Genomic DNA, 25,451 nt, shown 5'->3' with positions numbered 1-25,451 from the left:
TGACTTCATAATTTGCAGAATCCAATGAAAAATAAAAATATGAGACTTTTGTTCATAAAGCAATAAACAGGCTATTCCTTTCATCCTCAGTGGTATCTCTCTCAACCTGTCACGGTGATTTCTATTTATTCTTTCATGTCCTACTTCCTTGGGCACGGGGATGCATGCCTGCATCACTTCAAAGGCACCCAGCCTGACCCTGCTTCTCCAGCACTCACGCCCAGGCTCCTTAGTAAGTAAGGGCGGGAATGGGAGATGGCCCTTGGGCTGGGACAAGGATGGGGAAGCTGGACAAGTACTGGAGAAGCAGGGAGGCAGAACCAGAGATGGACCAAATCTCCAAGTTTCAGGCATAGCCTTCCTTGTGCTATTGGACTTTACTTACAACACAAGGCTAGCATTATTTAAACAGCAGATGGTGACTGTAGAGCATTAAACCCAGAGCACAGGGCCCTGCTGAGTGAGGAATTCTGTGCACCTGCACTGGTCTCATGCTCATAATACCAGCCCTGATCTGAAAGATCAGAGAAGGTGCCCCAGAGGATGTGAAGTCTGAATCTGTGGACAGTAGAGATGGGCAAACTTTTGAAAGCCAAGCGCTGAAAAGCATAAGGTGAGCTCTCAAGAGTCCAGTGTGTAAGGATGAGGTAGGGTGAGATGGAAGAAGATGGCAAAACACCATGAAGAGGAGAGGGTCTGAGAATGTGGGGCCTTGTAAGATAAGGAGACAAGGTAACAAACAAGTGAAGCATTAGCTTTGACAACCCGAGAAGCCATTCATGAAGACATAAAGGCAAGTAAATACATATGCAAAACTGTTCTTAAAATGTAAGCATTCCTTTTCCAACGGTTATTCTGCAAACCCAGTTCTTTTTTTAACAAATTTGATCAGGAGTCTCTCTGCCCAGAATTTGAATCCTTGCTCAGATGCAGACTAGCTCTGTGATCTAGAAGTATTGCTTAACCTCCTTATCTGTAAAATGGGGATAAAAATACAACCTCTCTTATAAACTCTCACAACAATGTGAGAAGGAATGGAGGCAAGGATGGAAAGCTCGGTAAAGAACATGTTACATAAATATTGAGTGCAGCCAGCTGTAACTATTACTGTGACTGCTTCCTCTCCTTTGACATCCTTGTTTGGTATCTAAGTTGTATTTGATTTTCACTCCTTGGTGCTTCCTACTCCTCAGCGGAAGGCATTTACCACACCCCAAGTCTGTACGTTAGGGATTTGAGTCATCTTTTTCTAGTCTTTCTCTTTTCATTGTATCCAGTTTCTTTTTTTCTTTTTCTTTTTAAAAAAATTGTGTTGGAGTAGAGTTGAATTACAATGTCATGTTAGTTTCAGATGTACAGCAAAGTGAATCAGTTATACATATACCCATTCTTCATCAGATTCTTTCCCCAAATAGGTTATTTCAGGGTACTGAGCAGATCTTCCTGTGCTATACTGTAGGTCCTTGTTGTTCACCCACTTTGTCTATAGTACTGTGTATTTGTTCATCCAAACCTCTTAATTTATCCCTCCCCCCAATGTTACCCCTTTGGTAACCATAAGTTTGGTTTCAAAACCTTTGAGTCTGTTTCTGTTTCATGAATAAGTTCTTTCATACCATTTTTTAAATTAGAGTCTACATATTAGTGATCTCATTTTCTTGAGTTTCATATTTATCTGCTGATGACTCCCTAATGTATACCTCCTCTTCTACATTGTTATAGATGCTGTCTTTGGAAAAGTCTCTGTGCATCTCTTTTCAAATACAACTTTCTCACCCACTAGACTGCAAGAACAGGGCAATGACCGAATGTGATTCCAACTATAGTACTGATGCAGGGTAGATGCTCAAATAATATCTACTGAATGAATGAAAGGATCTTCCTCTTTGTTTTCCAACTGGTGTGTCTCTTCCATAAGGTTTTCACGCCATGAACTACTGCATCTGTAATTGTGTCAATTAATTAATTCCTCTAGTCATTAATTATTTCAAGTGTGTTAGGTAGATAGCTACTCTGGCCAACCAAAGATAAAAGATGGGAAAGAAATTTGCTAAAACTCTGAATTTGTCCCATTTAGAGCACAGGGTGAATTTTTCAGGAACTAATCTTTGGCATTAGGAAGCCATAGATACTTGGTAATAAACTACTGATAAATTTTTGGTAGTTACCAGACACTTGTGTTAATTGGAGGCAGCAAGAAATAAAGTAAAAGATTTAGGGGAAAAAAGTGAATTCTCAGATTCCACAAGAAAAGTGACTGCAAGATAAAGGAGACTTATGAACTGGGCAAGTCTATGAGTATCAAGGAACATAAAAGCCTAACCAGTGGTAAGTGAACTAATTCTGCCATCTGCATGAATGCTGATCTCCTTTGTATGAGGGAGCAGTGATGACCTGAAGCTAGCCGGGGCTTATAAGAGAAAATCATGTTACAGGAACTTCATCTCCTTTTTGGTTGGGTAGACTAGAAAAAAACAAACAAACAAACAAACAAACAAAAAAAAAACTAAATGACATAGGGTATTTGGTCTTTTGCAGGCCACTTCACGAGATCTTTGAAAAGAGAGAAATACAGGCCATGCAATAAGATGAATGGGTCAATATATTGCTGGTTGAACACACATCCCCAAAGAGTAGTGATTAACAAGTATATTTAAAGATATACAGTTCTTTTTACTAATGTGTCCTAAGGATCTATATTTATATCTGCTTTCCCATCATTTTTATCTATTACTTCTGTGAGTGGACAGGGAATGTTTACAAGATGTGAATAAAATAAACCTGAGTAGGGCAGGAGACATGATGGATGAAAGAAACAGGTATTTATTAGAGTGTACTCAAAAGTGTATTATATTGCAGTCATGGGTTTAGACATCAATCTCTTCAGCAGAATTGGGATAGACCATGTCTTAATCTCCCTGTGCCCTTAATATATCACAATGTCTAGCACAGAGTGGTGGTTAAACTTTACTTGAATCTTGAGAAGCCTGCATGGTAAGTCAAATTTAGCAAGGTTGGTGAATTTCAGTGGAGTTACTAGTAAGATGTGACCGTCAAAGTAGCTAATATAAACTTAATAGAAAGAAGAACAGTATCCTAAAGTAGGGAATTAGTCCTTCTGTGTTACCACACTTGATGTTATATCTTTGAAAAATGACCCAAAAAGTGGCAATCCAAGCAGGGTGTCATGGTTGCTTTTAGATGTGTTAGGTTATGATGTGGACAAAGAAAAGTAAATTCATTATGTTTATTGCAAAGGATTAGATCTGGGCTAGTGGGCAAAATTAAAGAAAACATATTTAGATCTAAACCTGGAGTATGCCACTCTAGAAAATAAAAATTATTTTCTAGCAGTGGAAATGTGTATCATAGGCTAGGTGAAAACTGGCAGAGATATTGTAGGTAAGCTTCTTAACATAATTTAGAAGATTTAATTAATAATCCTTAAGAGCACATAAAAATCTAAGATTCTAAATTCACTGGTTTTATCCTTGACTTCCCAATTTATTACGAAATTGAAGGCATGTGACATTACTCACATACTAGGTATTTATGAGCTTTTTTTTTTTTTTTTGGTCTGTGCCTGCAGCCTGCAGAAATTTCTGGGACAGGGATCAAACCCAAGCCACAGCAGTGACAATGCTGGATCCTTAACCCACTGAGCCACCAGGGAACTCATATAAGTATGCTGAAGGATACAGAAACTAAAAGAACAATCTTGTTTATTAAGGAAAAAAAATAGGAGTTCCCACTGTGGCTCAGCAGAAATAAATCTCACTACTATCCATGAGGACGCAGGTTTGATCCCTGGCCTCACTCAGTGGGTTAATGATCCGGCGTTGCTGTGAGCTGTGCTGTAGGTCACAGACGTGGCTCAGATATGGCGTTGCTGCGGCTGTGGTATAGAGCAGCTATACCTCTGATTTGACCCCTAGCCTGGGAACCTCCATAGGCCATGGGTGCAGCCTTAAAAAGACAAAAAAAAAAAAGAGAAGAAAATATATATATATAAGCCATGGAAGTTTGGAGAAGTTATTCTATTACTTGCGCTCAGAATATAGAGAAAGTTTTGCTTTTCTTAGCCCTGTTCATAGTAACCCCAAAAAGAAATTTATGAAGTAAGTTATATTGCAATATCCTGGATCTAAAACAAACAAAACCCTTCAAAACTATAGGCTTAAAATATTATTAAATTGATACATTGTAAAAAGAAAAACCAGCGACTTGAAGAGAGAAATATCTGCAGGTTATAGAGGAAAATAAAAAATGAATAAACATAGCCACAGAAGACCAAGTGTTTAACCAACAAAGAAACACAAATTATGGCTAAAATACAAAAATAAAAGATGAAGAAAGAAAAACTGACTGCCATAGGGTTAACTACAAGTTTTAAAAATGTATCCCTATTTAAAACACAATGGTCAAAATCACATGAACAAAGTTTGATTAAATTGTTTAATTGATCAGAAATAGATTACAGTTATTCTATTGATTAAAATTAAACTGACTGAATATTTGCAGAATTCAATTATAAGGAAAAATAAATCATATTGAGGAAAATAATTACTAATAACTGATGTGACAAAAAATATTTATCGGTATTTAGCACATCATACAGAATAATAAACTCCAGATGTCTCAAACTGAACTCACCAAATCAATTTACTAATTAACTGTAAAGAAAAAATGAACAAATACCATATGATATCACTTATATCTGGAATCTAATATACGGCACTAATGAACCTTTCCACAGAAAAGAAAATCATGGACTTGGAGAATAGACTTGTGGTTGCCAAGGGGGATGGGGAGGGAGTGGGGTGAATTGGGAGCTTGGGGTTAATAGATGCAAACTATTCCCTTTGAAATGGATTAGCAATGAGATCCTGCTGTGTAGCACTGGGAACTATGTCTAGTTACTTATGATGAAGCATGATAATGTGAGAAAATAGAATGTGTGCATGTATGTGAAACTAGGTCACCATGCTGCACAGTAGAAAAAAAAATTGTATTGGGGAAATAACAAAAAAAAAAAAGAAAAAAAATGTAATGACTTTTTCACCCCAGCTATGAGCTGGAGATAAATACCTTGAAGAAATAGATTTTATTATCAAAAACAATTTGAAATACTATATTAAATTATATAATACCAAACTGCAAATAATCAGAAATTACAATGTGATATTTTTCATCAAAAATGGCATGAAATCAGTGAAAATATTTTAGCCTGGGAAGTTAAAAGAGTGCTTGTAGGTACTGCTGGTGAGAGTACCTATTACTACAAAGAATCATCAAGATGTCCCTACCCACTGAGATGCTGGTTTCTAAATGCTATTCTCCAATAAAAGAATCCAGGGTTCCTTGGAAGGTTTTTAATCACATTTTAAATTTTGGTACTTGTGATTGGTCTGTTCATATTTCCAGTTTCTTCTTGGTTCAGTTTTGGCAGGTTGTACCTTTGTAAGAATCTGTCCATTTCCTCTAGGTTGTCCCTTTCATTGGCATATAGTTGCTTATGGTAGTTTCTTATGATCCTTTGCATTTCTGTAGAGTCAGTTGTAATTTCTCCTTTTTCATTTTTAATTTCATTGATTTGTGCCCTTTCCCTTTTTATCTGGCTAAGATTTATCAATGTTGCTGATCTTTTCAAAGAACAAACCCTTGTTTTCACTGATCTTCTCTATTGTTTTCTTTGTCCATATTTCATTTCTGCTCTAATCTCTATGATTTCTTTCCTTCTGCTAATGTTGGGCTTTGTCTATTCTTCCTTCTATAGTTGTAAGGAAGTTGTAAGGTTAGGCGGTTTATTCAAAAGTCCAGGACCTGATGGCTGCACAGGTGAATTCAAACATTCAGAGAAGAGTTAACACCGAATTTTCTGAAACTCTTTCAAAAAATAGAAGAGGAAGGAACAGTTCCAAGCTCATTATATGAGGCCACCATAACCCTGATGGCAAAACCAGACAAGGATACCACAAAAAAAGAAAATTACAGACCAATATCACTGATGAACATGGATGCAAATAATCCTCAACAAAGTACAAGAAAATCGAATCCAAACATATATAAAAAGGATCATACACCATGATTAAATGGGAGTTATCCCAGGGATGCAAGGATTCTTTAATATCTGCGAATCAAACAATGAGATACACAATATCAACCAACTGAAAAATAAAAACCATATGATCATCTCAATAGATGCAGGGAAGGCTTTTGACAAAACTCAATGCCAATTTCTTTTTTTTTTTTTTCCCTGATAAAAACTCCAGAGTGTGGGCATAGAGGGAACATACCTCAAAATAGTAAAAACCATATACTAAAAACCCACAGCTAACATCTTTCTCAATGGTGAAAAATTGAAAACATTTCCATGAAGGTCAGGAAAAAGACAAGGATGTCCACTTTCTCCACTATTATTCAACATAGTTTTGCAAGTCCTAGCTGCAGCAATCATAGAAGAAAAAGAAATAAAAGGAATTCAAATTAGAAAAGAAGAAGTAAAACTATCACTGTTTTCAGATGACATGATACTATACCTAAAAAACCCTAAAGACAGCACCAGAAAACTGTTAGAACTCATCAATGAATTTGGCAAAGTTTCAGGCTATGAAATTAATACACAGAAATCCACTGCATTTCTACATACTAACAATGAAAGATCAGAAAGAGAAATCAGAGAAACCATCCTATTTACCATTGCATCAAAAAGAATAAAATACCTAGGAACAAACCTACCTAAAGAGACAAAAGATCTATATTGTGAAAACTCTAACACTCTGATGAAAGAAATCAAAGATGACACAGATGGAAAGATATATCATGCACTTGGACTGGAAGAATCAATATTGTCAAAATGCTTATACTACCCAAGGCAATCTACAGATTCAATGCATTCCCTATCAAATTACCAAAGACATTCTTCACAGAACTAGAACAGAATATTTTAAAATTTGTAATGGCAACACAAGAGACCCCAAATAGCCAAAGCAATATTGAAAATGAAAAATGAAAATGGAGGAAACAAGCTTCCTGACTTCAAACAATACTACAAATTTGCAGTATGAAAACAATATGGTCTGGCACAAAAACAGAAATATAGACAAGTGGAACAGGACAAAAAGCCCAGAAATAAACCCAAACACCTATGGTCAGCTGATCTATGATAAAGGAGGCAAGAACATACAGTGGAAGAAAAATCATCACTTCACTAAATGGTGCTGGGAAAGCTGGACAGCTACTTGTAAGAGAATGAAAATGGAACACTATCTAACACCATACAAAAATAAGCTCAAATGGATTAGAGACCTAAATAAAAGGTCAGATACTATAAAACTCCTTAAGGAAAACATAGGCAGAACACTCTTTGACATAAATCACAGCAACATCTTATTTGATCCACCTCCTAGAATGATGACAATAAAGACATGAATAGACCAATGGGAACTAATTAAACACAAAAGCTTTTGGACAGCAAAGGAAATCCTTTAAAAAAATGAAAAGACAACCTAGAGAATGAGAGAAAATCTTTGTAAATGGTGCAACAGACAAGGGCCTAATCTCCAAAATGTACAAACAACTCATACAACTCAACAAAAAAATGAAAAGACAACCTAGAGAATGAGAGAAAATCTTTGTAAATGGTGCAACAGACAAGGGCCTAATCTCCAAAATGTACAAACAACTCATACAACTCAACAATAACAAAAAAAAAACCCAAACAACCCAATTGAAAAATGGGCAGAATATCTAAATAGACAATTCTCCAAAGAAGACTGAAGGATGTCCAACAGGCATATGTAAAAATTCTCAATGTCATTAAGTTTTAGAGAAATGCAAATCAAAACTATAATGAGATACCATCTCACATAAGTCAGAATGGCCATCCTTAGCAAGTCAACAAATATCAAATGCTGGAGAGGGTTTGGAGAAAAGGGTATCCTCCTTCACTGTTGGTGGGAATGTAAATTGGTACAACTATTATGGAAAACAGTATGGAAGCACCTCAGAAAACTAAATAAAGAATTACCATATGATCCAGCAATCTTACTCCTGAGCATGTATCTGGACAAAACTTTCACTAAAAAAGATACATGCACCCTTATGTTAATCACAGTGCTATTCACAACAGCCAGGACATTGAAACAACCTGGATGTCCATCAACTGATGAATGGATTGAGAAGCTATGGTACATATATACAATGGAAAGCTACTCAGGCATAAAAAAAGATAAACTAATGCCATTTGCAGCAACATGGATGGAACTAGAAAGTCTCATACTAAGTGAAGACAGAAAGAAAAAGACAAATACCACATGATATCACTTATTTGTGGTATCTAAAATATGGCACAGATGATCCTATCTACAAAACAGAAACAGATCACAGCCAAGGAGAGCAGACTTGTGGTTCCCATGGGGGGTGGGGGAGTGAGATGGGCAGTTTGGGGTTTTTGGATGAAAAGGTTATATTTGGAAAGGATAGGCAATGGATCCCTATGCTACAGTGCAGAGAGCTGTGTGTGATTGCATCACTTTGCTGTACAAAAGAAATCGAAGAAATATTGTAAATCAACTATACCATAAAAAATAAAAAAGAAAGAAAAAAAGAAACCAGGGTTCCTTGGCAAATAGCTGAACCTAGAGCCAGGGCAGGGAAAATACAGATACGCCTAGAATAATTCCCTTATGGTACCAGAGAGTAAGGGAGTGAGGAAAGAAGTAAGAAAAGTATGTGAGAAGGTAAAAGAATAAGTAGCCTGTGGCAGAGAAGCTGTCAGAAGGCCCCTGAAAAGAGCTCCCGATAACAAACTCTAGAATAATTTGAGCCCTGAATAAATAGTAGCAGTATTGGCTTATAAACCAAAGAATAAAATAAGTATTCATGAGCCCACACTGGTACAAATAAGTAATTGTATAAATAAATACATGAGAAAGAAAGGATAACTCTTTCTTAGAAAATAATTCCACTTGGAGCAAGCTAACATTGAGGAAAATTTTCCAAGATGTCATTAAAGATTTAAATATTCAAAGATGCCTACATGTTAATTGCAGCATGATTATAGTGAAATATCTAAAATAGTGGTTTCTTTTTTATGTATTAGTTTACAGTCATCATAATCTCATTATTTCCAGAAAAACATTTATCAGGAAATATTCATAATATAATGATACGCAGGATATCAAGAAATACATCTGCATTTACATTGTGTACTCTGGTTACAGATTTTTTGGTGTTGTGTGTATAAATACAAGATATATGCAAAATATTTGTCTGATAGAAATAAAACCAAAATGGTATGTAATCCTATTTGTTTTTCTTCTCAAATTTACAAAAAATTTTTTCTAATAAATTTTAAAAAATACAGGAGGTCCCACTATGGCTCAGTGAGTTGAACCTGACATAGTGTCTGTAAGGATGCAGATTCGATCCCTGGTCTTACTCAGTGGGTGATCCAGTATTGCTATGGCTGTGGTGAAGGCCAACAGCTGCAGCTCTGATTCAACCCCTAGTCTGAGAACTTAATGCTGTAGGTGGGGCCTTGGAAAGAAAAAAAAATTAAAGTACAGGTAAATTGAGTCACATATAGTGAATGTCTATCTCAAATATCTTTATCTGAAATAGTTTAGGGGATGGTATAGGAAAATGTGTGACTTTAGGTTGTTTGCTCTATATTAGGTCAGAAAGCCACTATTAATTTCTCTACTGAACTTTTCATGTGACAAAATTCAGGGTGGGAACTGAAAGTGCTTTTTCCTGAGCTTAAGAGGAAGATTAAAATAAAAATAATAATACTAAGTATTTTTATCTTTATTATCTATTATTATTTTATTATTTAATAAATATTTTATTTTTATTAAATAATTGATTGAGCTAATCAATTCAGCTCCAAATATGCAGCAATATCCATAATTTAAGTATAATTGAGCACATTATTCATTAGTAATACTCTGTATTTGTTAGGCACCCTCTTTTATGTACCAATGTCCTTGCCAAAACAGAATACACAATTGTCTAACACACTGAATGTTACAAAAGTTTTAACTTAGAATTATTTCATAATACCGTATTAAATAACTTTCAGACCAAAGTCTGTATTTTATTTATAGATTTAAATAGTGTCTTATCCCCTAAAATGATTATATACATAAAAGAACAGATGAAATAAATACGGATAAGAAAATAGAAATAATAAAATCACTTAGAAGGCATGAAGTTGTAATCTGACTCTAACCGTGCACAAAGACAATCTAGCTGTGAATTCTGTGACTCAGTAACTTCCATCTGGTTTTAGACTATATCCAAACAGTTCTTACATTCAAATGAAAGTGATTCACATAATCTTACAGATGATTTACCTACCAAATATTTTTACTTTTTAAATTGAAATGTTGATTGCCCAGATATAATTTTCTGATAAAATATAACCTATGAATAAATGCCCAATTTCAAATATTTTGGAACTCTGTTCTCATCAATGAGAAGTTTTCAGAAACATCAAAACCAAAAAATGTCACAAAATTCAGGGTCCCTTAATCTCTTAATCTTATTCTGCCAGAAAGTATTATGCCTAGAACACCTATCCATGGACAGAACACGACACTAATATGGGTTCTGCTTCTTTACCTCATTTTCCAGAGCAGAGTAGAGTGTCTGGCTCATAGTTGATAGTCAATAAATATTCAATTAAAGAAAACTGAAGTAGACTATTTACTTATGACATAAGTTATGGCAGGCTTTCATTTTGATGTATGTAAAGTTATATAACGGACCAGCTTCATTAATAAAACTGATATTATTAAAAAGAGAAAATACCCATATGCAGTTAGTTCAAGTAGAACATAAAGAATATTAGTGTAGACTTCCAACCTACGTGAATGAACTGTGAAGAATGAGGACGCTCTACAACAGGAAAACTTTAGAAATCCATCGTTTACAAATGTGACTTTGAAATGGTTCTACTGTTAATCAAGTGATGAAAGATTGATGTTTCCCATAATTAAACTCCTGACGAAAATGTAAGTAATGAAAAATCAGGAAAACAAATTGAGAAAAATTTAATTTTATAAGCATTCATATTTTCTTATGACTAATTTTCCTTAAGGAAAAGGAAGAGTAGATTTTAGAAGAAGAGGGAGGGCAACTGTTTTTTTTCCCAAACAGTTAAGATACCCAGCTGGGACAACTCTAATAGAAGTTCTTACTACCATAAGAGGATGAGGCTATGTTAGCTTTGATTTTCAAAATTAATCAAAGAAACAAAGAATCTTAACAAAAAGAAGCCATTTAAAGAGAGATAACTGTAGCGAAAATTCTAATTACCATATTTGCTAGTCAACCTTGTAACAAGCCATACATTTTAATGTATCTCTCTCTATATATATATACATATATATGTGTGTGTCTATAGCGACACAGCCAGCCACGTGTGTGCATATATATGCATCTGTATGTATCTATACATACATCCATGAAAATCTAGACTTTGAAAATAAGAAACTATGTTTTTAGAATAACATATAAACACATTCTTCTTATATGGGAATAAACTTTTTATAGAGTTTTGAAATAGTTTACAAAATAATTCCTCAGAATAAGGCAAAAAGCATTTTGTTATATTGCCTTCTTTACAGAAATCATTTTGAGACACCTTATACTTGAGATATCCTTATATTCGAGATATCCTTATACTCCGCAAAGTTTCTAAGAGTTTTAAGGGCAGGTGCTTGTTTTTCTTCCTAATAAAATTTTGGAGGAATGTGTAAATGTAGATTAAACTATGTCAGGCTCTTTAAAAGAAAACACTGTTCTTCTTTCAAGAATGTTTTTACGTAGCAAAAAAAAAAAAAAAAAAAAAAGAGCATTGCAAGCAGTTCTGAAAACACAACTGAGATGCAATTTGATAAATAGCCTTCCATCACCCCAGCCGGAGCAGTGGAAAAGCACACTATCAGCACTTTCATCAAAGGCACTATTCACTCCTATTTTTCTATCTCATTTTATCTTGGCTTTTGCATTTTGTTTACTCAGTCAATGATTGGAAATAAATGATTCCTTACCCTTTGGATGAGTTATGGTGGAATCCACTAAGGAGGGGTCCTTTTCTCCATCTTTGCTGCTGCTGCTTCCTTCACTGAAGCCATCTCTTTCAATCAGTTTATCCACCATAGCAATGATGCAGTTCAGGCTCTTCCCCACATTGGCCCACACCCTATCCTGAAAAGAGCATAAGTATCACTACACATTTTTATTGCAAAAACAAGCAAAGGCAAAATCTGATGAATCCATTTAAGAGGAGCAGGGGAAGGAGCAATCAGAAGAATGCAGACTGAGTAGCTCTAATAGCCCCATTAATTTGGCCATATCTTGGATATACAAGAAATCCATTTTCTCTTAATAAAGCATAATTTAGGTGTTACAAATCTTTTTATTGGGAGTTCCCATTGTGGCTCAGTAGTAACAAACCCAACTAGTATCCATGAGGATGTGTGTTTGATCCCTGCCCTCACTCAGTGGGTTAAGGATCTGGCATTGCTGTGAGCTGTGGTGTAGGTTGCAGACATGGATCAGACCTGGCGTTGCTGTGGCTGTGTTACAGGCCGACAGCTACAGCTTTAATTCGACCCCTAGCCCGGGAACTTCCATGTGCCACACATGTGGCCTTACAAAAAAAAAAAAAAAAAGAATGTTCCCAGGAAGTGGGGGGTGGTGGGGAGAAGCCCAAGAATATGGCTGCAGTAGATGGTCCTTCCAGCCATTCCCCTTTCCAGGGCAAGGAAATATGAAGGAAATATGATTAGCTTCCAGATTCTGTTTAGCCCCTTGGCCTCAGGAAAGGTTTAGAGACAAACTAAACAACAAAATAAAACAAGACAACAACAACCTATCAGAAAAATAGATTGCTGGGCCTCCCCCCTGCTCCCTCCCCCAAATAGCAGTCATTATCCTACTAGTGATGGAAGTAATGGAAAATTTAAACCTTTATTAAATAGAGTTTAATGTCCTTGACCTTCACAGAGCCTTCAGACAACCCAGGTTCTTAAAGGTGAAATGGCTATCAATTTTGGCTCAGCAATGAGGGCCAAAGTCAAGGGAACAAGCAGCAATACTTATTCCATTCTGAGTCAGGAACTGGTCTTAGTTCTTATTTAATTCTGGGTTAGGACCTAAGCTAACACACAGGTCAAACCCAATGGAAAGAGATGCAGGCATCTGATGGACGTCATCAGGGGGCTTTGCCCTTGGCAGAGGGAGCCATGGGAGCAGGGAACATGGTGCTTCCTCAGCATGCCACACATTTATGAGTTTGGTGGCATCAAGAGAAATCCTAACTGCTTTGGATCAGCAGTTAACTAAAAAAAAAAAAAAAAAAAAAAAAGTTCAGCAATGCTTAGCTGGTCAACTTTTCTAAGGACAACTTTTGATCAGCAAGAATGTAAAGGCTAAATCAGAGCTGATATGGGCCCCTGCTATATCTTTATCTCCAAGCACAATTTCCCACTTGTCATTACCAATTTCTACCCACTTTGATTAGAACGGTTAGTAAATTAACAAGGCCAATCTCATTTTAAAAAAGAAGCTTCAGTCTACCCTCGAGTTGATTGAGTACAATTTGCACTATACTGACCTTGTTCTTCCACCCTGCAAACCTTTGTTCTTACCAAAGTTTGATAGCTCCTCTCTCTGAGTTCTAACTTTACCCAGACTGTTAGGTGAGAGGAGTTGCACCTAAAACACTTTACGGCACAAATTGGCGAATACATGGCCCAAGGTACATAATATACATATCTGTGCATGTGCGCACAGACGCACATACATATCACGTCCACTGAAAATAGCAGATATGAGACATCCATTAGAATTAAGTCAGAGTCCCCAAACATTATTTCCTATTGATTATCTTGCTTAACTTCACCCACTCACTCATGTAAAAATCCCCAACCTTCATTTCCCAATAACTGCACTACTAGCCTCATCCTGTCCTTAGTTACTCAAGTGGATTCAGGTGGTCAGCCATTATTTCTCCAGCAGTGACCTCTCCATAACCCTCTGGTTCAGGTCTTGCCCAGACCTATATGATTAGCTCTCATATGGCCAGGTTTACACACGAGAGAGCCACATCCATCTTCATTGATCACCGTGCTCATGCCAACATTCCTCTGATCCAAAACAGGCTTGGTCATGCAGCAAGATCTCATTCTGCTCTCAGCCTAGAGGGGCCTCTGTAGTTGGGTCGACCTAGAAAATTCTACGTATTTCTCTTTAGTCTTCAAAATGAATGCTTCATGAAGGTCAGTCTCCTTGCTGTCCTGGAAACCCGCTGCTAATTAGCTCAACATATATTTTCTAGGCATCTGCTACCTGCCTGCTGAGTGCTGAACATCAAAAGTATGAAGTAAACCTTGGAGGAACTATTATTTCTACCTTGACACATGCTGCTTTTTATGCTTCGAGGGCTTTCTCCCTTACCTTCCATCAATTCAAATTTTTGCCCTTTCAAGTCTCACCATCTCCAAGAACTCTTCATGCTACTCTCTCCCCACTTAATCTATTTTTTTCTTTCTGACAGTGGGCTCTATGAGGGAAATGAATATTAGTTACTCATCCTTTTATTCTCAGGTTCTAATACTCATGGGTGATAGAAAGATAAAAGAATTGAATCAACAAATGATGGAAGGAAGGAAGGAAAAAAGGAAAGAATAGAGGTATGTTTTTTTTTTTTTCATTTTCTCCAAATGACATATAACTTCTTTCTGGAACCTTTCAACATTTTTAATGGGTACCACATTACCACCTCCATTCCGGGACTATCTGTCAATATCTTTGCTTGTTTTATGAGTGTTTGCCATTCGCTTGAATTAGATGCTAGGGCTGCTGAGGTCAGGATCCATATTTTGTACTTAATTTGTTTTCCCCCAAGTACCTATAGCTTTGCTGGGCATTATTGTTGCTTGATTAACATCTGTTGACTGACTTAACAACCTGCTACTTAGGAGTAAAAATAAATTCAGGTACAACTATAAGAAATATTATCACATGTATCTTTAAAATGAAGGTAGAATTAAGCTCATATTCTAAATTGCTGGGTTCACCCTAAAATACGTCACACTGACACTAAAGCTTTCGATTCACTGAAAATATGAAATAAAATATGAAATCAAGTTTAAAAATAAGCAAAAAGATTCTACTGGTTGACGAAAACTTTTGATTTTAAATTGGTAATTGGATGTTATCTGCGGACCATCAGATAACTGAGCTGGTTGAATTATGTAACATTAGTGAGTGTGTTGCACGCAACCATTTTGATTTCTTTTAATTGAATGTACTCAAAACTATCAATTCCCGACATGGCACAGTGGAAATGAATCCAATTAGGAACCATGAGGTTGCGGGTTCGATCCCTGGCCTCGCTCAGTGGGTTAAGGATCTGATGTTGCCATGAGCCGTGGTGTAGGTGACAGATGTGGCTCAGATCTGGCATTGCTGTGGCTGTGGCATAGGCTACAGTTCCAATTAGAACCCTAGCTTGGAAACCTCCATATGTTGCAAATATGGCCCTAAAAAGACAAAAACAAACAAACAAAAAAACAAAAAAACAAATCAATAGTCTGCCTATATATACCTTAGTATTTCTTTTAGCTACTCATTAAATTTTGGATATTCAAAACTTTCTACTTAGGAAACAATATCTCACTATTCACATTAGAATGCATTAAAGTTTAAGGGCACTTGATTTAAATGCAGGCATGAATTTCTAAGGTGTGTGTATGCACATTTGCATATTCATTATACACAGGCACATCAAAATATCTGACACTGAACCATTGTAAGAGTCAGGAAAGTATCCAAAGGAGATGATGGTTTCCAACATAAAACCACAGGGAAGTCACCATTACATAGAAAAAAAAAAAAATCTCTGTTAAAAACACTGATTTGAATTGGAAGATGAATTGCTGATTCAGCAAATCCATCCATTCCCTTATTCTTACATGAATTCTGAAAAATACATTGAACTAGCATGGATAAAACACTGGATTAGGAGCCTAAAACAGGGGAGTGAAGGTGAATGTATTAACTGCATGTGGGAAAATCTAGAAACTGGCAAGATTTCATGAATATGCATGCCCACATAGATCTCATTTGGGGTTTCTTTTCTTGAATAGAACATTTGTGCGTTTTAATGGACAGTCATGAACTTTGCTTAATCACCTTTTATGGACTTTAATATCAGAGAAGTATTTAAAGCACATTTCTCCTGGGTGAAATGGACAGGAGAAGTTCAGGAATGTTTCCCATCCATCAAGAAAACAGATGATAGAACACTTGCGGTTGCTACACAGGGAACAACGGGCCTAATTCTCCCTGTCTTTGCCTATCCTTTCTGATAGTCCCCTCCTTGTAAGAAGAGTAACAAAACCAGGCAACCCTAGTGTCATGTGTGACTCAGGAATGAAAAAGAAAGAGCTGAGGCAAGGGAAAATAGTAGCTTCCAAGGTGTACTTGTTGGGAGACATCTGAAATTATTTCAGTGCAAATTATTTCAGTGTTTGAAATTGGCATGCAAATGATCAAATAAAATTACAATCAACACCACTGGGTTTTGGGAAGCTGCTGGAGGCCTTATTTTATCATGTTCATAACTTTGGTCGTCTCTGATGTTCTGTGTCCATCCTGATTTTCACTAATTTCTATATTTGGAGACCACTGTGATGATGACTTGAATAGTCACCTCAGAGGTGACTACATTTTTTTTTTGCCTGTCTTTTTCAGCTGCCTCTTGTCACATGGAGTTCCTGGGCCAGGGATCAGATCCTAGCTGTGGTTGCAACCTATGCCAGATCCTTGTGCCCTGTGGGGGAATCAAACTTGCATCGTGGTGCTGCAGAGATGCTGCAGATTCTGCTGTGCCACAGCAGGAATTCCCAACTGGATGCTTTTGATTGGAAAAGAGAAACAAAATCCTCAAAAAATTCATAAATTCTAATGGAGGAAAAGGTACTTCCATATAGTGCCAAGTTGTATGAAATTTAAATAGTCCCATGTTTCCAAGTAAGAAGGAAAACAAGAATAATAATTTAAGGGGAAGTTTCAAAGTCATTAATTTATTCTACAAATGAGTATTGGGTACCTTTTATGTGCAAGTATTGTGGACTGTAAGGACATCAGAAGTGAATATGACATCGTCTTGGCCCCTTAGGCGCTTATAAAGTTGATGCACTCATGGAGGAAACAGACATACAAACAACTGGTACAATTCGGTGTTCACAAGGCTGTGTGATCATGAGATGCAAGAATAATGCTTTATTGTACACATTTTTTTAGTGTGGAATGCCTATATATGTAGATACACATACATCTCTATGTATCTATAACATAAAATTTGGAGATAAATGGTCATATATTAGTGGACATTTTACTGATTTAGGTAACTAAGTCATAAGGTATTGCTTTAGAATAAAGTTATATCACAGGTAAGTATCTCATTGTCCATAAGAATTCATTACCTCTAAAAAATGAGAATGATATATCTTCTTTTTATTAAGATCAGGTCAATGGCTTCACACAGAATAATTCTAGCCAGTCAGAGAACTGAACAGAATTGCCTTTGAATATCAATTTGCATAGGTTCCTCTGCATTATGCACGACCTTAACTAATTTCCCTAGAGATAAGGGCTAAGATGGAGACAGAAACTGGCAAGAGAAGTTGAGAATACAGATCACTGCAGACTGCCTGTGGAGGAGGACTCTGGCTAGATATGTTTTGTCCTCAACAGTCTGTAATATTTTGCAAACATATTTGCTCACTGCTACCAATTATCACAATATAAATAGCTCCATCCATACCCATGTCAACCTGAAACATTCATATTTGTTCTACACATCATTAGAGAAAGGTGTAGCACAAAATGAACTGTGAGAATTTGGTAAGGAATATGTCAGAAAGATGTAAATCTTATTCCAGAATTCAATCTCTGGGAATATTAAGTTACAGAGAAACCACAATTTTTTTTTTTCAGGTTGTAGAGGAACTTTATTAAAAAGATGCCTCACATAAGGATTGCTGTGAATTTGTGCTATTGTTTCTATAATCTAGGAAATAATTGAAAGGTTATTATGGATTAATGTGGACCTTCTATTGTGCTTATCTGACATAAACACATTTTACCTTTAAAAGGCATAATGAGGAGTTCTCGTGGTGGTGCAGTGGTTAACGAATCCGACTAGGAACCATGAGGTTGCGGGTTCAATCCCTGGCCTTGCTCAGTGGGTTAGGGATCCGGCATTGCCGTGAGCTGTGGTGTAGGTCGCAGACACGGCTCAGATCCTGCATTGGTGTGGCTCTGGTGTAGGCTGGCGGCAACAGCTCCGATTTGACCCCTAGCCTGGGAACCTCCATATACCGCGGGAGCAGCCATAAAAAAAAGGCAAAAAGACAAAAAAAAAAAAAAAAGGCATAATGAATATTCTCCTAGCTTAAGAATGGAAAATAAAAGCTAAAATTTGATTTGCACTGACAACATGAAGGAGGAAAAATAATTGGCCAATTTGGAGGCTGAAATGTTGCCTGATATAGAAAAAAAACCTAAAAGATGGGTTTGGGATATGGCTAAGTAATTACAGTTTTCTTGGTTCTGCAATTTGCTGGAATGGGTCAGGAGTTTATCTCTTTTTTTGGGGGGGGGTGTCACAATTTTGAATGAGGGTAGGCTGATTTAGCCCCAGATCCATCCTTGTAGCAATGCTGAAGTTAAATCACAGTGTTCCAGAGGACAGTATAATTACTGGGAGCCACAAAAACTGGGTCAACTTAATACTTTGTTTGGATGACATGCTTTCATATTTTGGACAAACTAATCTTGGAATCCCAGCTGCTGGAAGCATCTGTTGTAGGGATGTAGAGAAAGAAAAGCAGTATGTCATCTTTACCAGCTAAAAGATGAAGAATGCTGTATTAGTCTATTGCTTTGCACAGATTGTCATAAAATCCCAATACTCCTCTGGGGTTTAACTGTTTACTAACTTTTCAGGAAAATAAACCTGTAAAGCTCTCAATTATTTAATAAGTAAAATTCGGCAAATAAGAGACTTCTTTTTGTTCGGATATCATTTTAGTTTCAATTGCTTCCATATGGACTAGATAATTATTATCCAGATTCATATGCCATCAAGTTTGCCAGCAAAAGATGTTGAACAGAGAAAGGACAGTCTCACACCGATTTACAGTGAATAGAGATTCTCCCTCTTGACCCCCAAAACAAAGGTTTTTACATGCATCAGCTCAGTAGAATTCAAGAATAATTTACCAACATGTGCTTACTTTTCAAATATTCATTATGAGAAATTACATGCCGGTGTTCAATTTAGGTAAGGGTTAAAACTACAGTCATTACTAGAAAGTAAATAAAATAGATTTTTTTTTTAATGGAGCTACTGTAATCCGACGTGCAAACCTAAACCCACCTATGTGATCAGAGAATATTTTCATATAGTATCACAGAAACCCAATTAAATTAATTGTTCAAAACACTGAATTATTTCAGGAAGTCAACTAGACTTGTAATCAGTGCCGAAACTTTTCTAACATCTAATTAACTAAGAAAAGTGGCATAAAAAATTATGTTTCCAATTCATTTAATAGCACAATATCTAAAGGCATTTCCAATTAGCTACATTTTCTTTGGATTTGCTTAACTTTTTAAAGTTAGAGAAAGATTTCTTAAATAATATTAAATGGCTATGACTTTGGCTGATTGTTTTTTTAAATAAAAGATTTCCATCCCTTGACAAAGGGGTCTTTGAAAAAGAAAGTGCTGTGTAAAGGAAAATTTTTAAAAAATGTTATATAGCCATCAACCTTGGTTATTATTTGCAAATACAGTAAAATTCTATCAGGAGAAGAGAGTTAGAAGTCACTTATCTGAGTGGCAAAGATTTTCCTTGTAATCATGGTGAATTTATCAGAGCATTTTTATGCTTCCTAGAAATGATGTGTTCTGGAGGAAATTCACAAATTGAAAGGAGAGAAAGAGGAAGATGCAGATCATTATTATCTTACTATTTTTGCCTTTGAAGGAAATTTAAAAAAAAAACCTGGGAAACCGAGAAGGCGCTCCAGCGTCAACTGGAAGAAAGGTCCGGCATTTTTCCCTACCAAGATATTCGCAAGAGCCACCAAAGGTGAGCCAACATCCTCGCAAACTCCTCTTGGAATCTCGGCTAGCCCTCACAAGGACTGGGATTTCCCACATTTTTTAAATGGGGCTATTAAGCAGCTCTTCCCATTTTCTTTGGTGCTTATTTGAAACCTATACCACCCTCCTTAGCCTGTCCTCCCTGCCCCTTCTCTTTACACATGATTTTTACTTTTATGATAAAAGAAACCTTCCAGGTTAATACCCAAAATATATAAAGAACCTGTGCATCTCAATAGCAAAAACAACCACAAATAACAAACCTTAAATAATACTTTAAAAATGGAGATGAACTGAACATTTTCTAAAGGAGACACAAAAAGGTGTTCAACATCACTAATTGCCAGAGAAATGCAAATCAAAACCACAGGGAGATACACCCGACACTTGTGAGAACAGCTGTCACACAAAAAAGACAAAAGATAACAAGTGCCGGCAAGGATGTGGAGAGAAGGGAGCTCATGTGTACCGTTGCTGGGAATTTAAGTTGGTACGGCCGCCGTGGAGAAGAGTATGGAGGTGCCTCCAAAACCACTTTATGATCGAGCATCCATTTCTGGGTACATGAGGGGAACAAATCACTGTCTCAAAAATATCTGTGCCACCAAGTTCATTACAGCATTATTTACAGTAGATATGGAAAAAAATCTAAGTGTCCATCGATAGATGAATGAATAAAGAAAATGTGACATATATATATATGCACACATACATATTTATATATATGATGAAATATATATGTGTGTGAAATGTATATGTATACATATGCATATTTCACTACCTTGTACACTTCATAGTAATACAGTATTATGTGTCAGTTTTAGCTCCACAAAACTGGAGGAAAATATTTTAAAACAAAGAACAAGAAGCCATCCAGCCCCACCCACCCCTGCAAAAGTAAGGTCCATTTTTACACCCTCTCTGCCCTCTCAGCAGAAGAGGACACTTCTGCCCAGGATCGCCCTCCACTGGCCTACCAGAACTGCTTATCTTATCTTCTTTGTAAGGACCCCCCTCCATCAGTCATTGTGTCTCTGTCTCTTGGCCTCTCAAATGACTTCTGGAGTAAGAAATATGCTCAATTTCACCACCTTTAAACAAATAAACAACTCATGAACACACACACACACACACACACACACACACACACACACACACACACCCCAACCCCTCTCTCCATATGTCAGCTAATATGTTCCTGTCTGAAAGGCCGCCTCATCCTCTTTCTTTCTTTTTCTTTTTTTCTCTTTTTAAAAAATTTTTATTATAGTTCATTTACAATGTCCTGTCAATTTCTGCTGTACAGAAGAAATTGTACTCTTGAGTTGTTAACTTTTCTTGAGTTAACAAGAAACTCTTGAGTTTCTCGAGTTGTTAACTTTCAACTCTTTCTTGAGTTGTTAACTCTTTCTTGAGTTGTTAACTTTTATTCACATTTAAACCTCAGGAATTACTTCTGGAAATCCCTCTGTGACCACCAGACTCCAGCTTCGTCCCATGCATAACCCTAAATTGAGCTGTCATTGCCATTTGTGTCACTAGAGCCCTGAAGAGGCTATGGAGTCCTTGCAGCCGTGGGCAGTTCACCTCTGTGTCCGCAGCATGCCGTGCAGTGACCTGGACAGAATGGGGGCTCAGTAACACCCGCTGAACTGAAGGGCTTCCCATGAACCTCCACTCACCATGTTCCCCACGCTCTCCCTTCTTTCCCCATCATAAGGAGTTTCTGTATTTAAAATGTTGACTTGAAGCCTCTTTAGCAAAGCCCATCTTCTTCCACTTGTCTCTTCCCATCCTCGTCTCAACATTTTGTACCTATTTATTAACACATTTTTATCTACAACCAGACTCTGAGCCCTAGGACCTAACGCTCTAGTGTTATGCTCCATTTGGAGCACCTGCGATGCAGAAGGTCTCAAAATTTATGCAAAGAAAACGAAATAAGGAGAGAGAGAAGGAGAAGGAAAATTTGAGCAGCAGGAGGAGGGCGAGGTGTGAGAGAGGGTTTGCATAATACAATCAGGTGAGACTTATGAAAACAAAAGGTACCAATTCCAAAATTCTCACTTGATTTGATATAAAAATGGTAATCATTAGTGTCAAAAAATTAACGCTATGTTTACTTAAATGAAATACAAGTGCTAGTCTTTATCTACCCAACCAAATTCTTTAAAATTAACCATCCAAATTTATGATCTATCCAGTTTTCCCATTTATTGCAAGGAGTAGTATTGATCATCCTAAGAAGATTATGTAATTTACATATCTTAAAAAAGAAAACATATTGGCAACATGGATAGATCTAGAGATTATCATATTAAGTGAAGTAAGTCCGACAAAGATGAATATCACATGGTATCACTTATATGTGGAATCCAAAAAAATGATACAAATGAATTTATTTATAAGACAGAAACATACTCATAAACATAGAAAACAAACTTATGGTTATCAAAGGGGATAGCAGAGGTGGGGGAGAGAGATAAATTAGGCGTTTTGGATTAACATATATATACTACTGTATACAAAATAGATAAACAACAAGGTCCTATTGCACAGCACAGGGAACTCTACTGAATATCTCATAATAACTAATACTGACTGGAAAAGGATCTGAAAAAAGAATATATATATATACACACATATATATTCTTTATATATATATTCATATACATATATAGGTACTTGTTATGTGCATGTATAACTGAATCGCTTTGCTGTATACTTGAAACTAACCCAACATTGTAAATGAACTATACCTTCAGTTTTAATGGAAAACAAGCAGATATTTTAAAAAAAGAAAAAGAAAAAGGAAACATAGAACAGAAATTCCAAATAACACAGTGCATTTGCCTAGGCCTTTCCAGGTCACAGGCATTATCACAAAGGTAAATCATTTATCTCAGGACCACACTAAGAGCTAAAGCAGAACAGATGCAGTTATTTTCACTGTGCAGTTGAGAAAATTGAACTTCAGAGAGGGTAAGAGGTACGGACGCCTTGGAGCTGTGAATAAATCGAAGAAGAAGGTGAAGGTAAAAGGGAGAAATATTAGATTTGCTCTTTTGAAAATGATTCCATGGGAGAAAGGCAATCTTAATCAGCAACAACAAATACTTATTCAGCGTTTACCTCTTGGAGCCCAGCTCTGTACTTCCTGTGATAGAAATTTTACCAAAAGAAAGAACAGGCATCACTTTATAGTCCTTCAGACAGCGATTTTTTGAGATTTCTGTGCCTTTCAAATAATTTACTCCCTGCACACTTTTAAATTTAGGGTGGCAGGAAAAGTAATCATTACCTGTTTAGCATCTAATGCAGCATTTTCTTGGTTTAACATATGATACAGTAAAGAGTTTCCTGCTGAATGTGTGTGTGATGTGCACATCCTTCAAAAGATTCCTGGATAATGATTATGTATCGATTCAGGAAAACACGTGGTTTCCTCTTCCCCAGAGAGAGAAACCTTGGTTTTGCTCCTGCCTTATTCTGCCCAATTAGAGCGCCTATCACATCAGCTTCTTTGGTTTATTTCCCTTTACTAGTAATTTTTTCAGGTGCTTTTCTGTGACCATTCTCCTGCTGACTTTATAGCCGCCTGGAGCAACATCTTTTTTTTTTTTTAATAAGAGGACCATAAACAAGAGGGATTTAAGAGATATCTCTGTCCACGGCCATTTCAACTTTAACATTTTTTAAAGTATGCCCAGAACTAATACACTGGTCTGTACCAATGAAAATACCTGTGGCATCTAAGCAGAGGATTATAGATAATTATTGACTCTTTAAAAAAAAAACAATTTTAATGGTTGATATTACCTTGGCAATCAAAAAGGAAAAGTATTACAGCATCTTGCAACAGTGGCATCCTTACTTTGACACTTCCTGGAGATGTCTATTCTTTGATGCCATTATTTGTATATAGGAGATATATCATGTATATGTAATATATATAATCTATTTGATAGCAAACAGATTTTTCCATCAAATAAAACTTCTTTTTATAATTTGCCCCTGAGGAAAAACCTGACCTATTTTTTACCCATAATCTGTATTATAACTGCTTACTGACATGTTTTGATGAAAAGCAGAGATTTCTTAACATTCTTTGCTTTGCTTCTCAGAATGAAACACTGGGTGGCAAGCTATGCTTAAGAAAAAAAAAAAAAAAAAAAGACTTACCCACTCTTCCTCATCATAGTCTGAGTGATGTGGGATGGAGTCCTGCCTCCTCATGGGTGGAGGTGGGTCCTGGGAACTGCTCTCCTCTGTGCTGTTCTTAGGAGAGGGTGGCTTCTTAAGGACACCTCCCGGCCTGGCAGTGTAGAGGGCTAAAAGAGCGCTCCTGACCAGCTGATCCTTGAAGGCATGGACAAAAAGCTCTGTCTGGAAAGAAATTGACAAGGATTAGAAACACCATGGTAGGCATCTTAGCACGGAGCTATGCAAAGGTCAAGTGCAGATTTGTTGGCACTCGGGTGGTGCGGATGATGGAAAAAGTGCAGGCAACAGAGAGAAAAGGACTTGTACCAATCAATGGAAAACAATTTGGTGTTGGGTTGGCGCCAAGGCCTTGAGTCCTCCTATTCTAAACTTAATACTGAGGTTCTCTATGCATGACACACACACACCATCTGTCTTCTCAGATCCCACTTTTTTAGTTCCAAATCCTGTCTTTGGAGATGTATATTTTACTGGGGATTATCATTTGAAACCATCAACCTGCTGCACCTTTCAAGTAATTCCAATACACAATTTAAGAAAATGTGTGATCCTACTATGTATATTTTGTATTTTAAACAAAGTTAAAGGCAAAAGAAAAATATATCTTAAGAAAAAAAGAGGCAGGAGACCTTTTTTTTTCTTTTCTTTTTAGCATCATGGGCGGATTTCCCCAATAGAGATGACACAGGCAGTCTTACCCATGAAAACATTTGGCTTTTATTCCCCATTATTACCCTCTAAATCATCTCTTCCACCAAGTGGTTTTAGTAATGTTCAATGTTAACGAGGTTACTGTGAAACTTGCCATGGTAGATTTTACAAGCTGGTGGTAAATACCTAGTAAGTACTCTTGCAATGACAGCTTTCCAACAATAAAGAACTTTACAGCTGTACTTTGCAATCTCCCAGTGAAGTGTTTAATGGCTTCAGCCTGCTATATACTGGAGGGTGCAGTAATTGATTTTATGTATTATGGTACACTTAACATGCATGCAGCCTAACAACCTGTTCAGTCAAAGACTAGAAAAGTAACT

General features: G+C 36.6%; 1 protein-coding gene across 12 annotated transcripts in view; it reads right to left on the bottom strand.

Moving 5' to 3' along the window:
• Positions 1-25,451, bottom strand: part of INPP4B (inositol polyphosphate-4-phosphatase type II B) — a 743,160-nt gene that overhangs the window by 128,559 nt on the left and 589,150 nt on the right. For all 12 annotated transcript variants that reach the window (XM_003129178.6, XM_021100667.1, XM_021100673.1 and 9 more), the window contains 2 exons: positions 24,376-24,579; positions 12,060-12,216 (listed from right to left, as the gene is read on the bottom strand). In XM_003129178.6, the coding sequence (XP_003129226.3) occupies positions 12,060-12,216; positions 24,376-24,579 (361 nt within the window). The remainder of the gene's footprint in view (positions 1-12,059; positions 12,217-24,375; positions 24,580-25,451) is intronic.

Source organism: Sus scrofa, chromosome 8 (assembly GCF_000003025.6).
Source record: "Sus scrofa isolate TJ Tabasco breed Duroc chromosome 8, Sscrofa11.1, whole genome shotgun sequence".
Lineage (NCBI taxonomy): Eukaryota > Metazoa > Chordata > Mammalia > Artiodactyla > Suidae > Sus > Sus scrofa.
The sequence above is the reverse complement of the archived record's forward strand: the minus strand, read 5'-3'. Positions and strand labels throughout refer to the sequence as shown.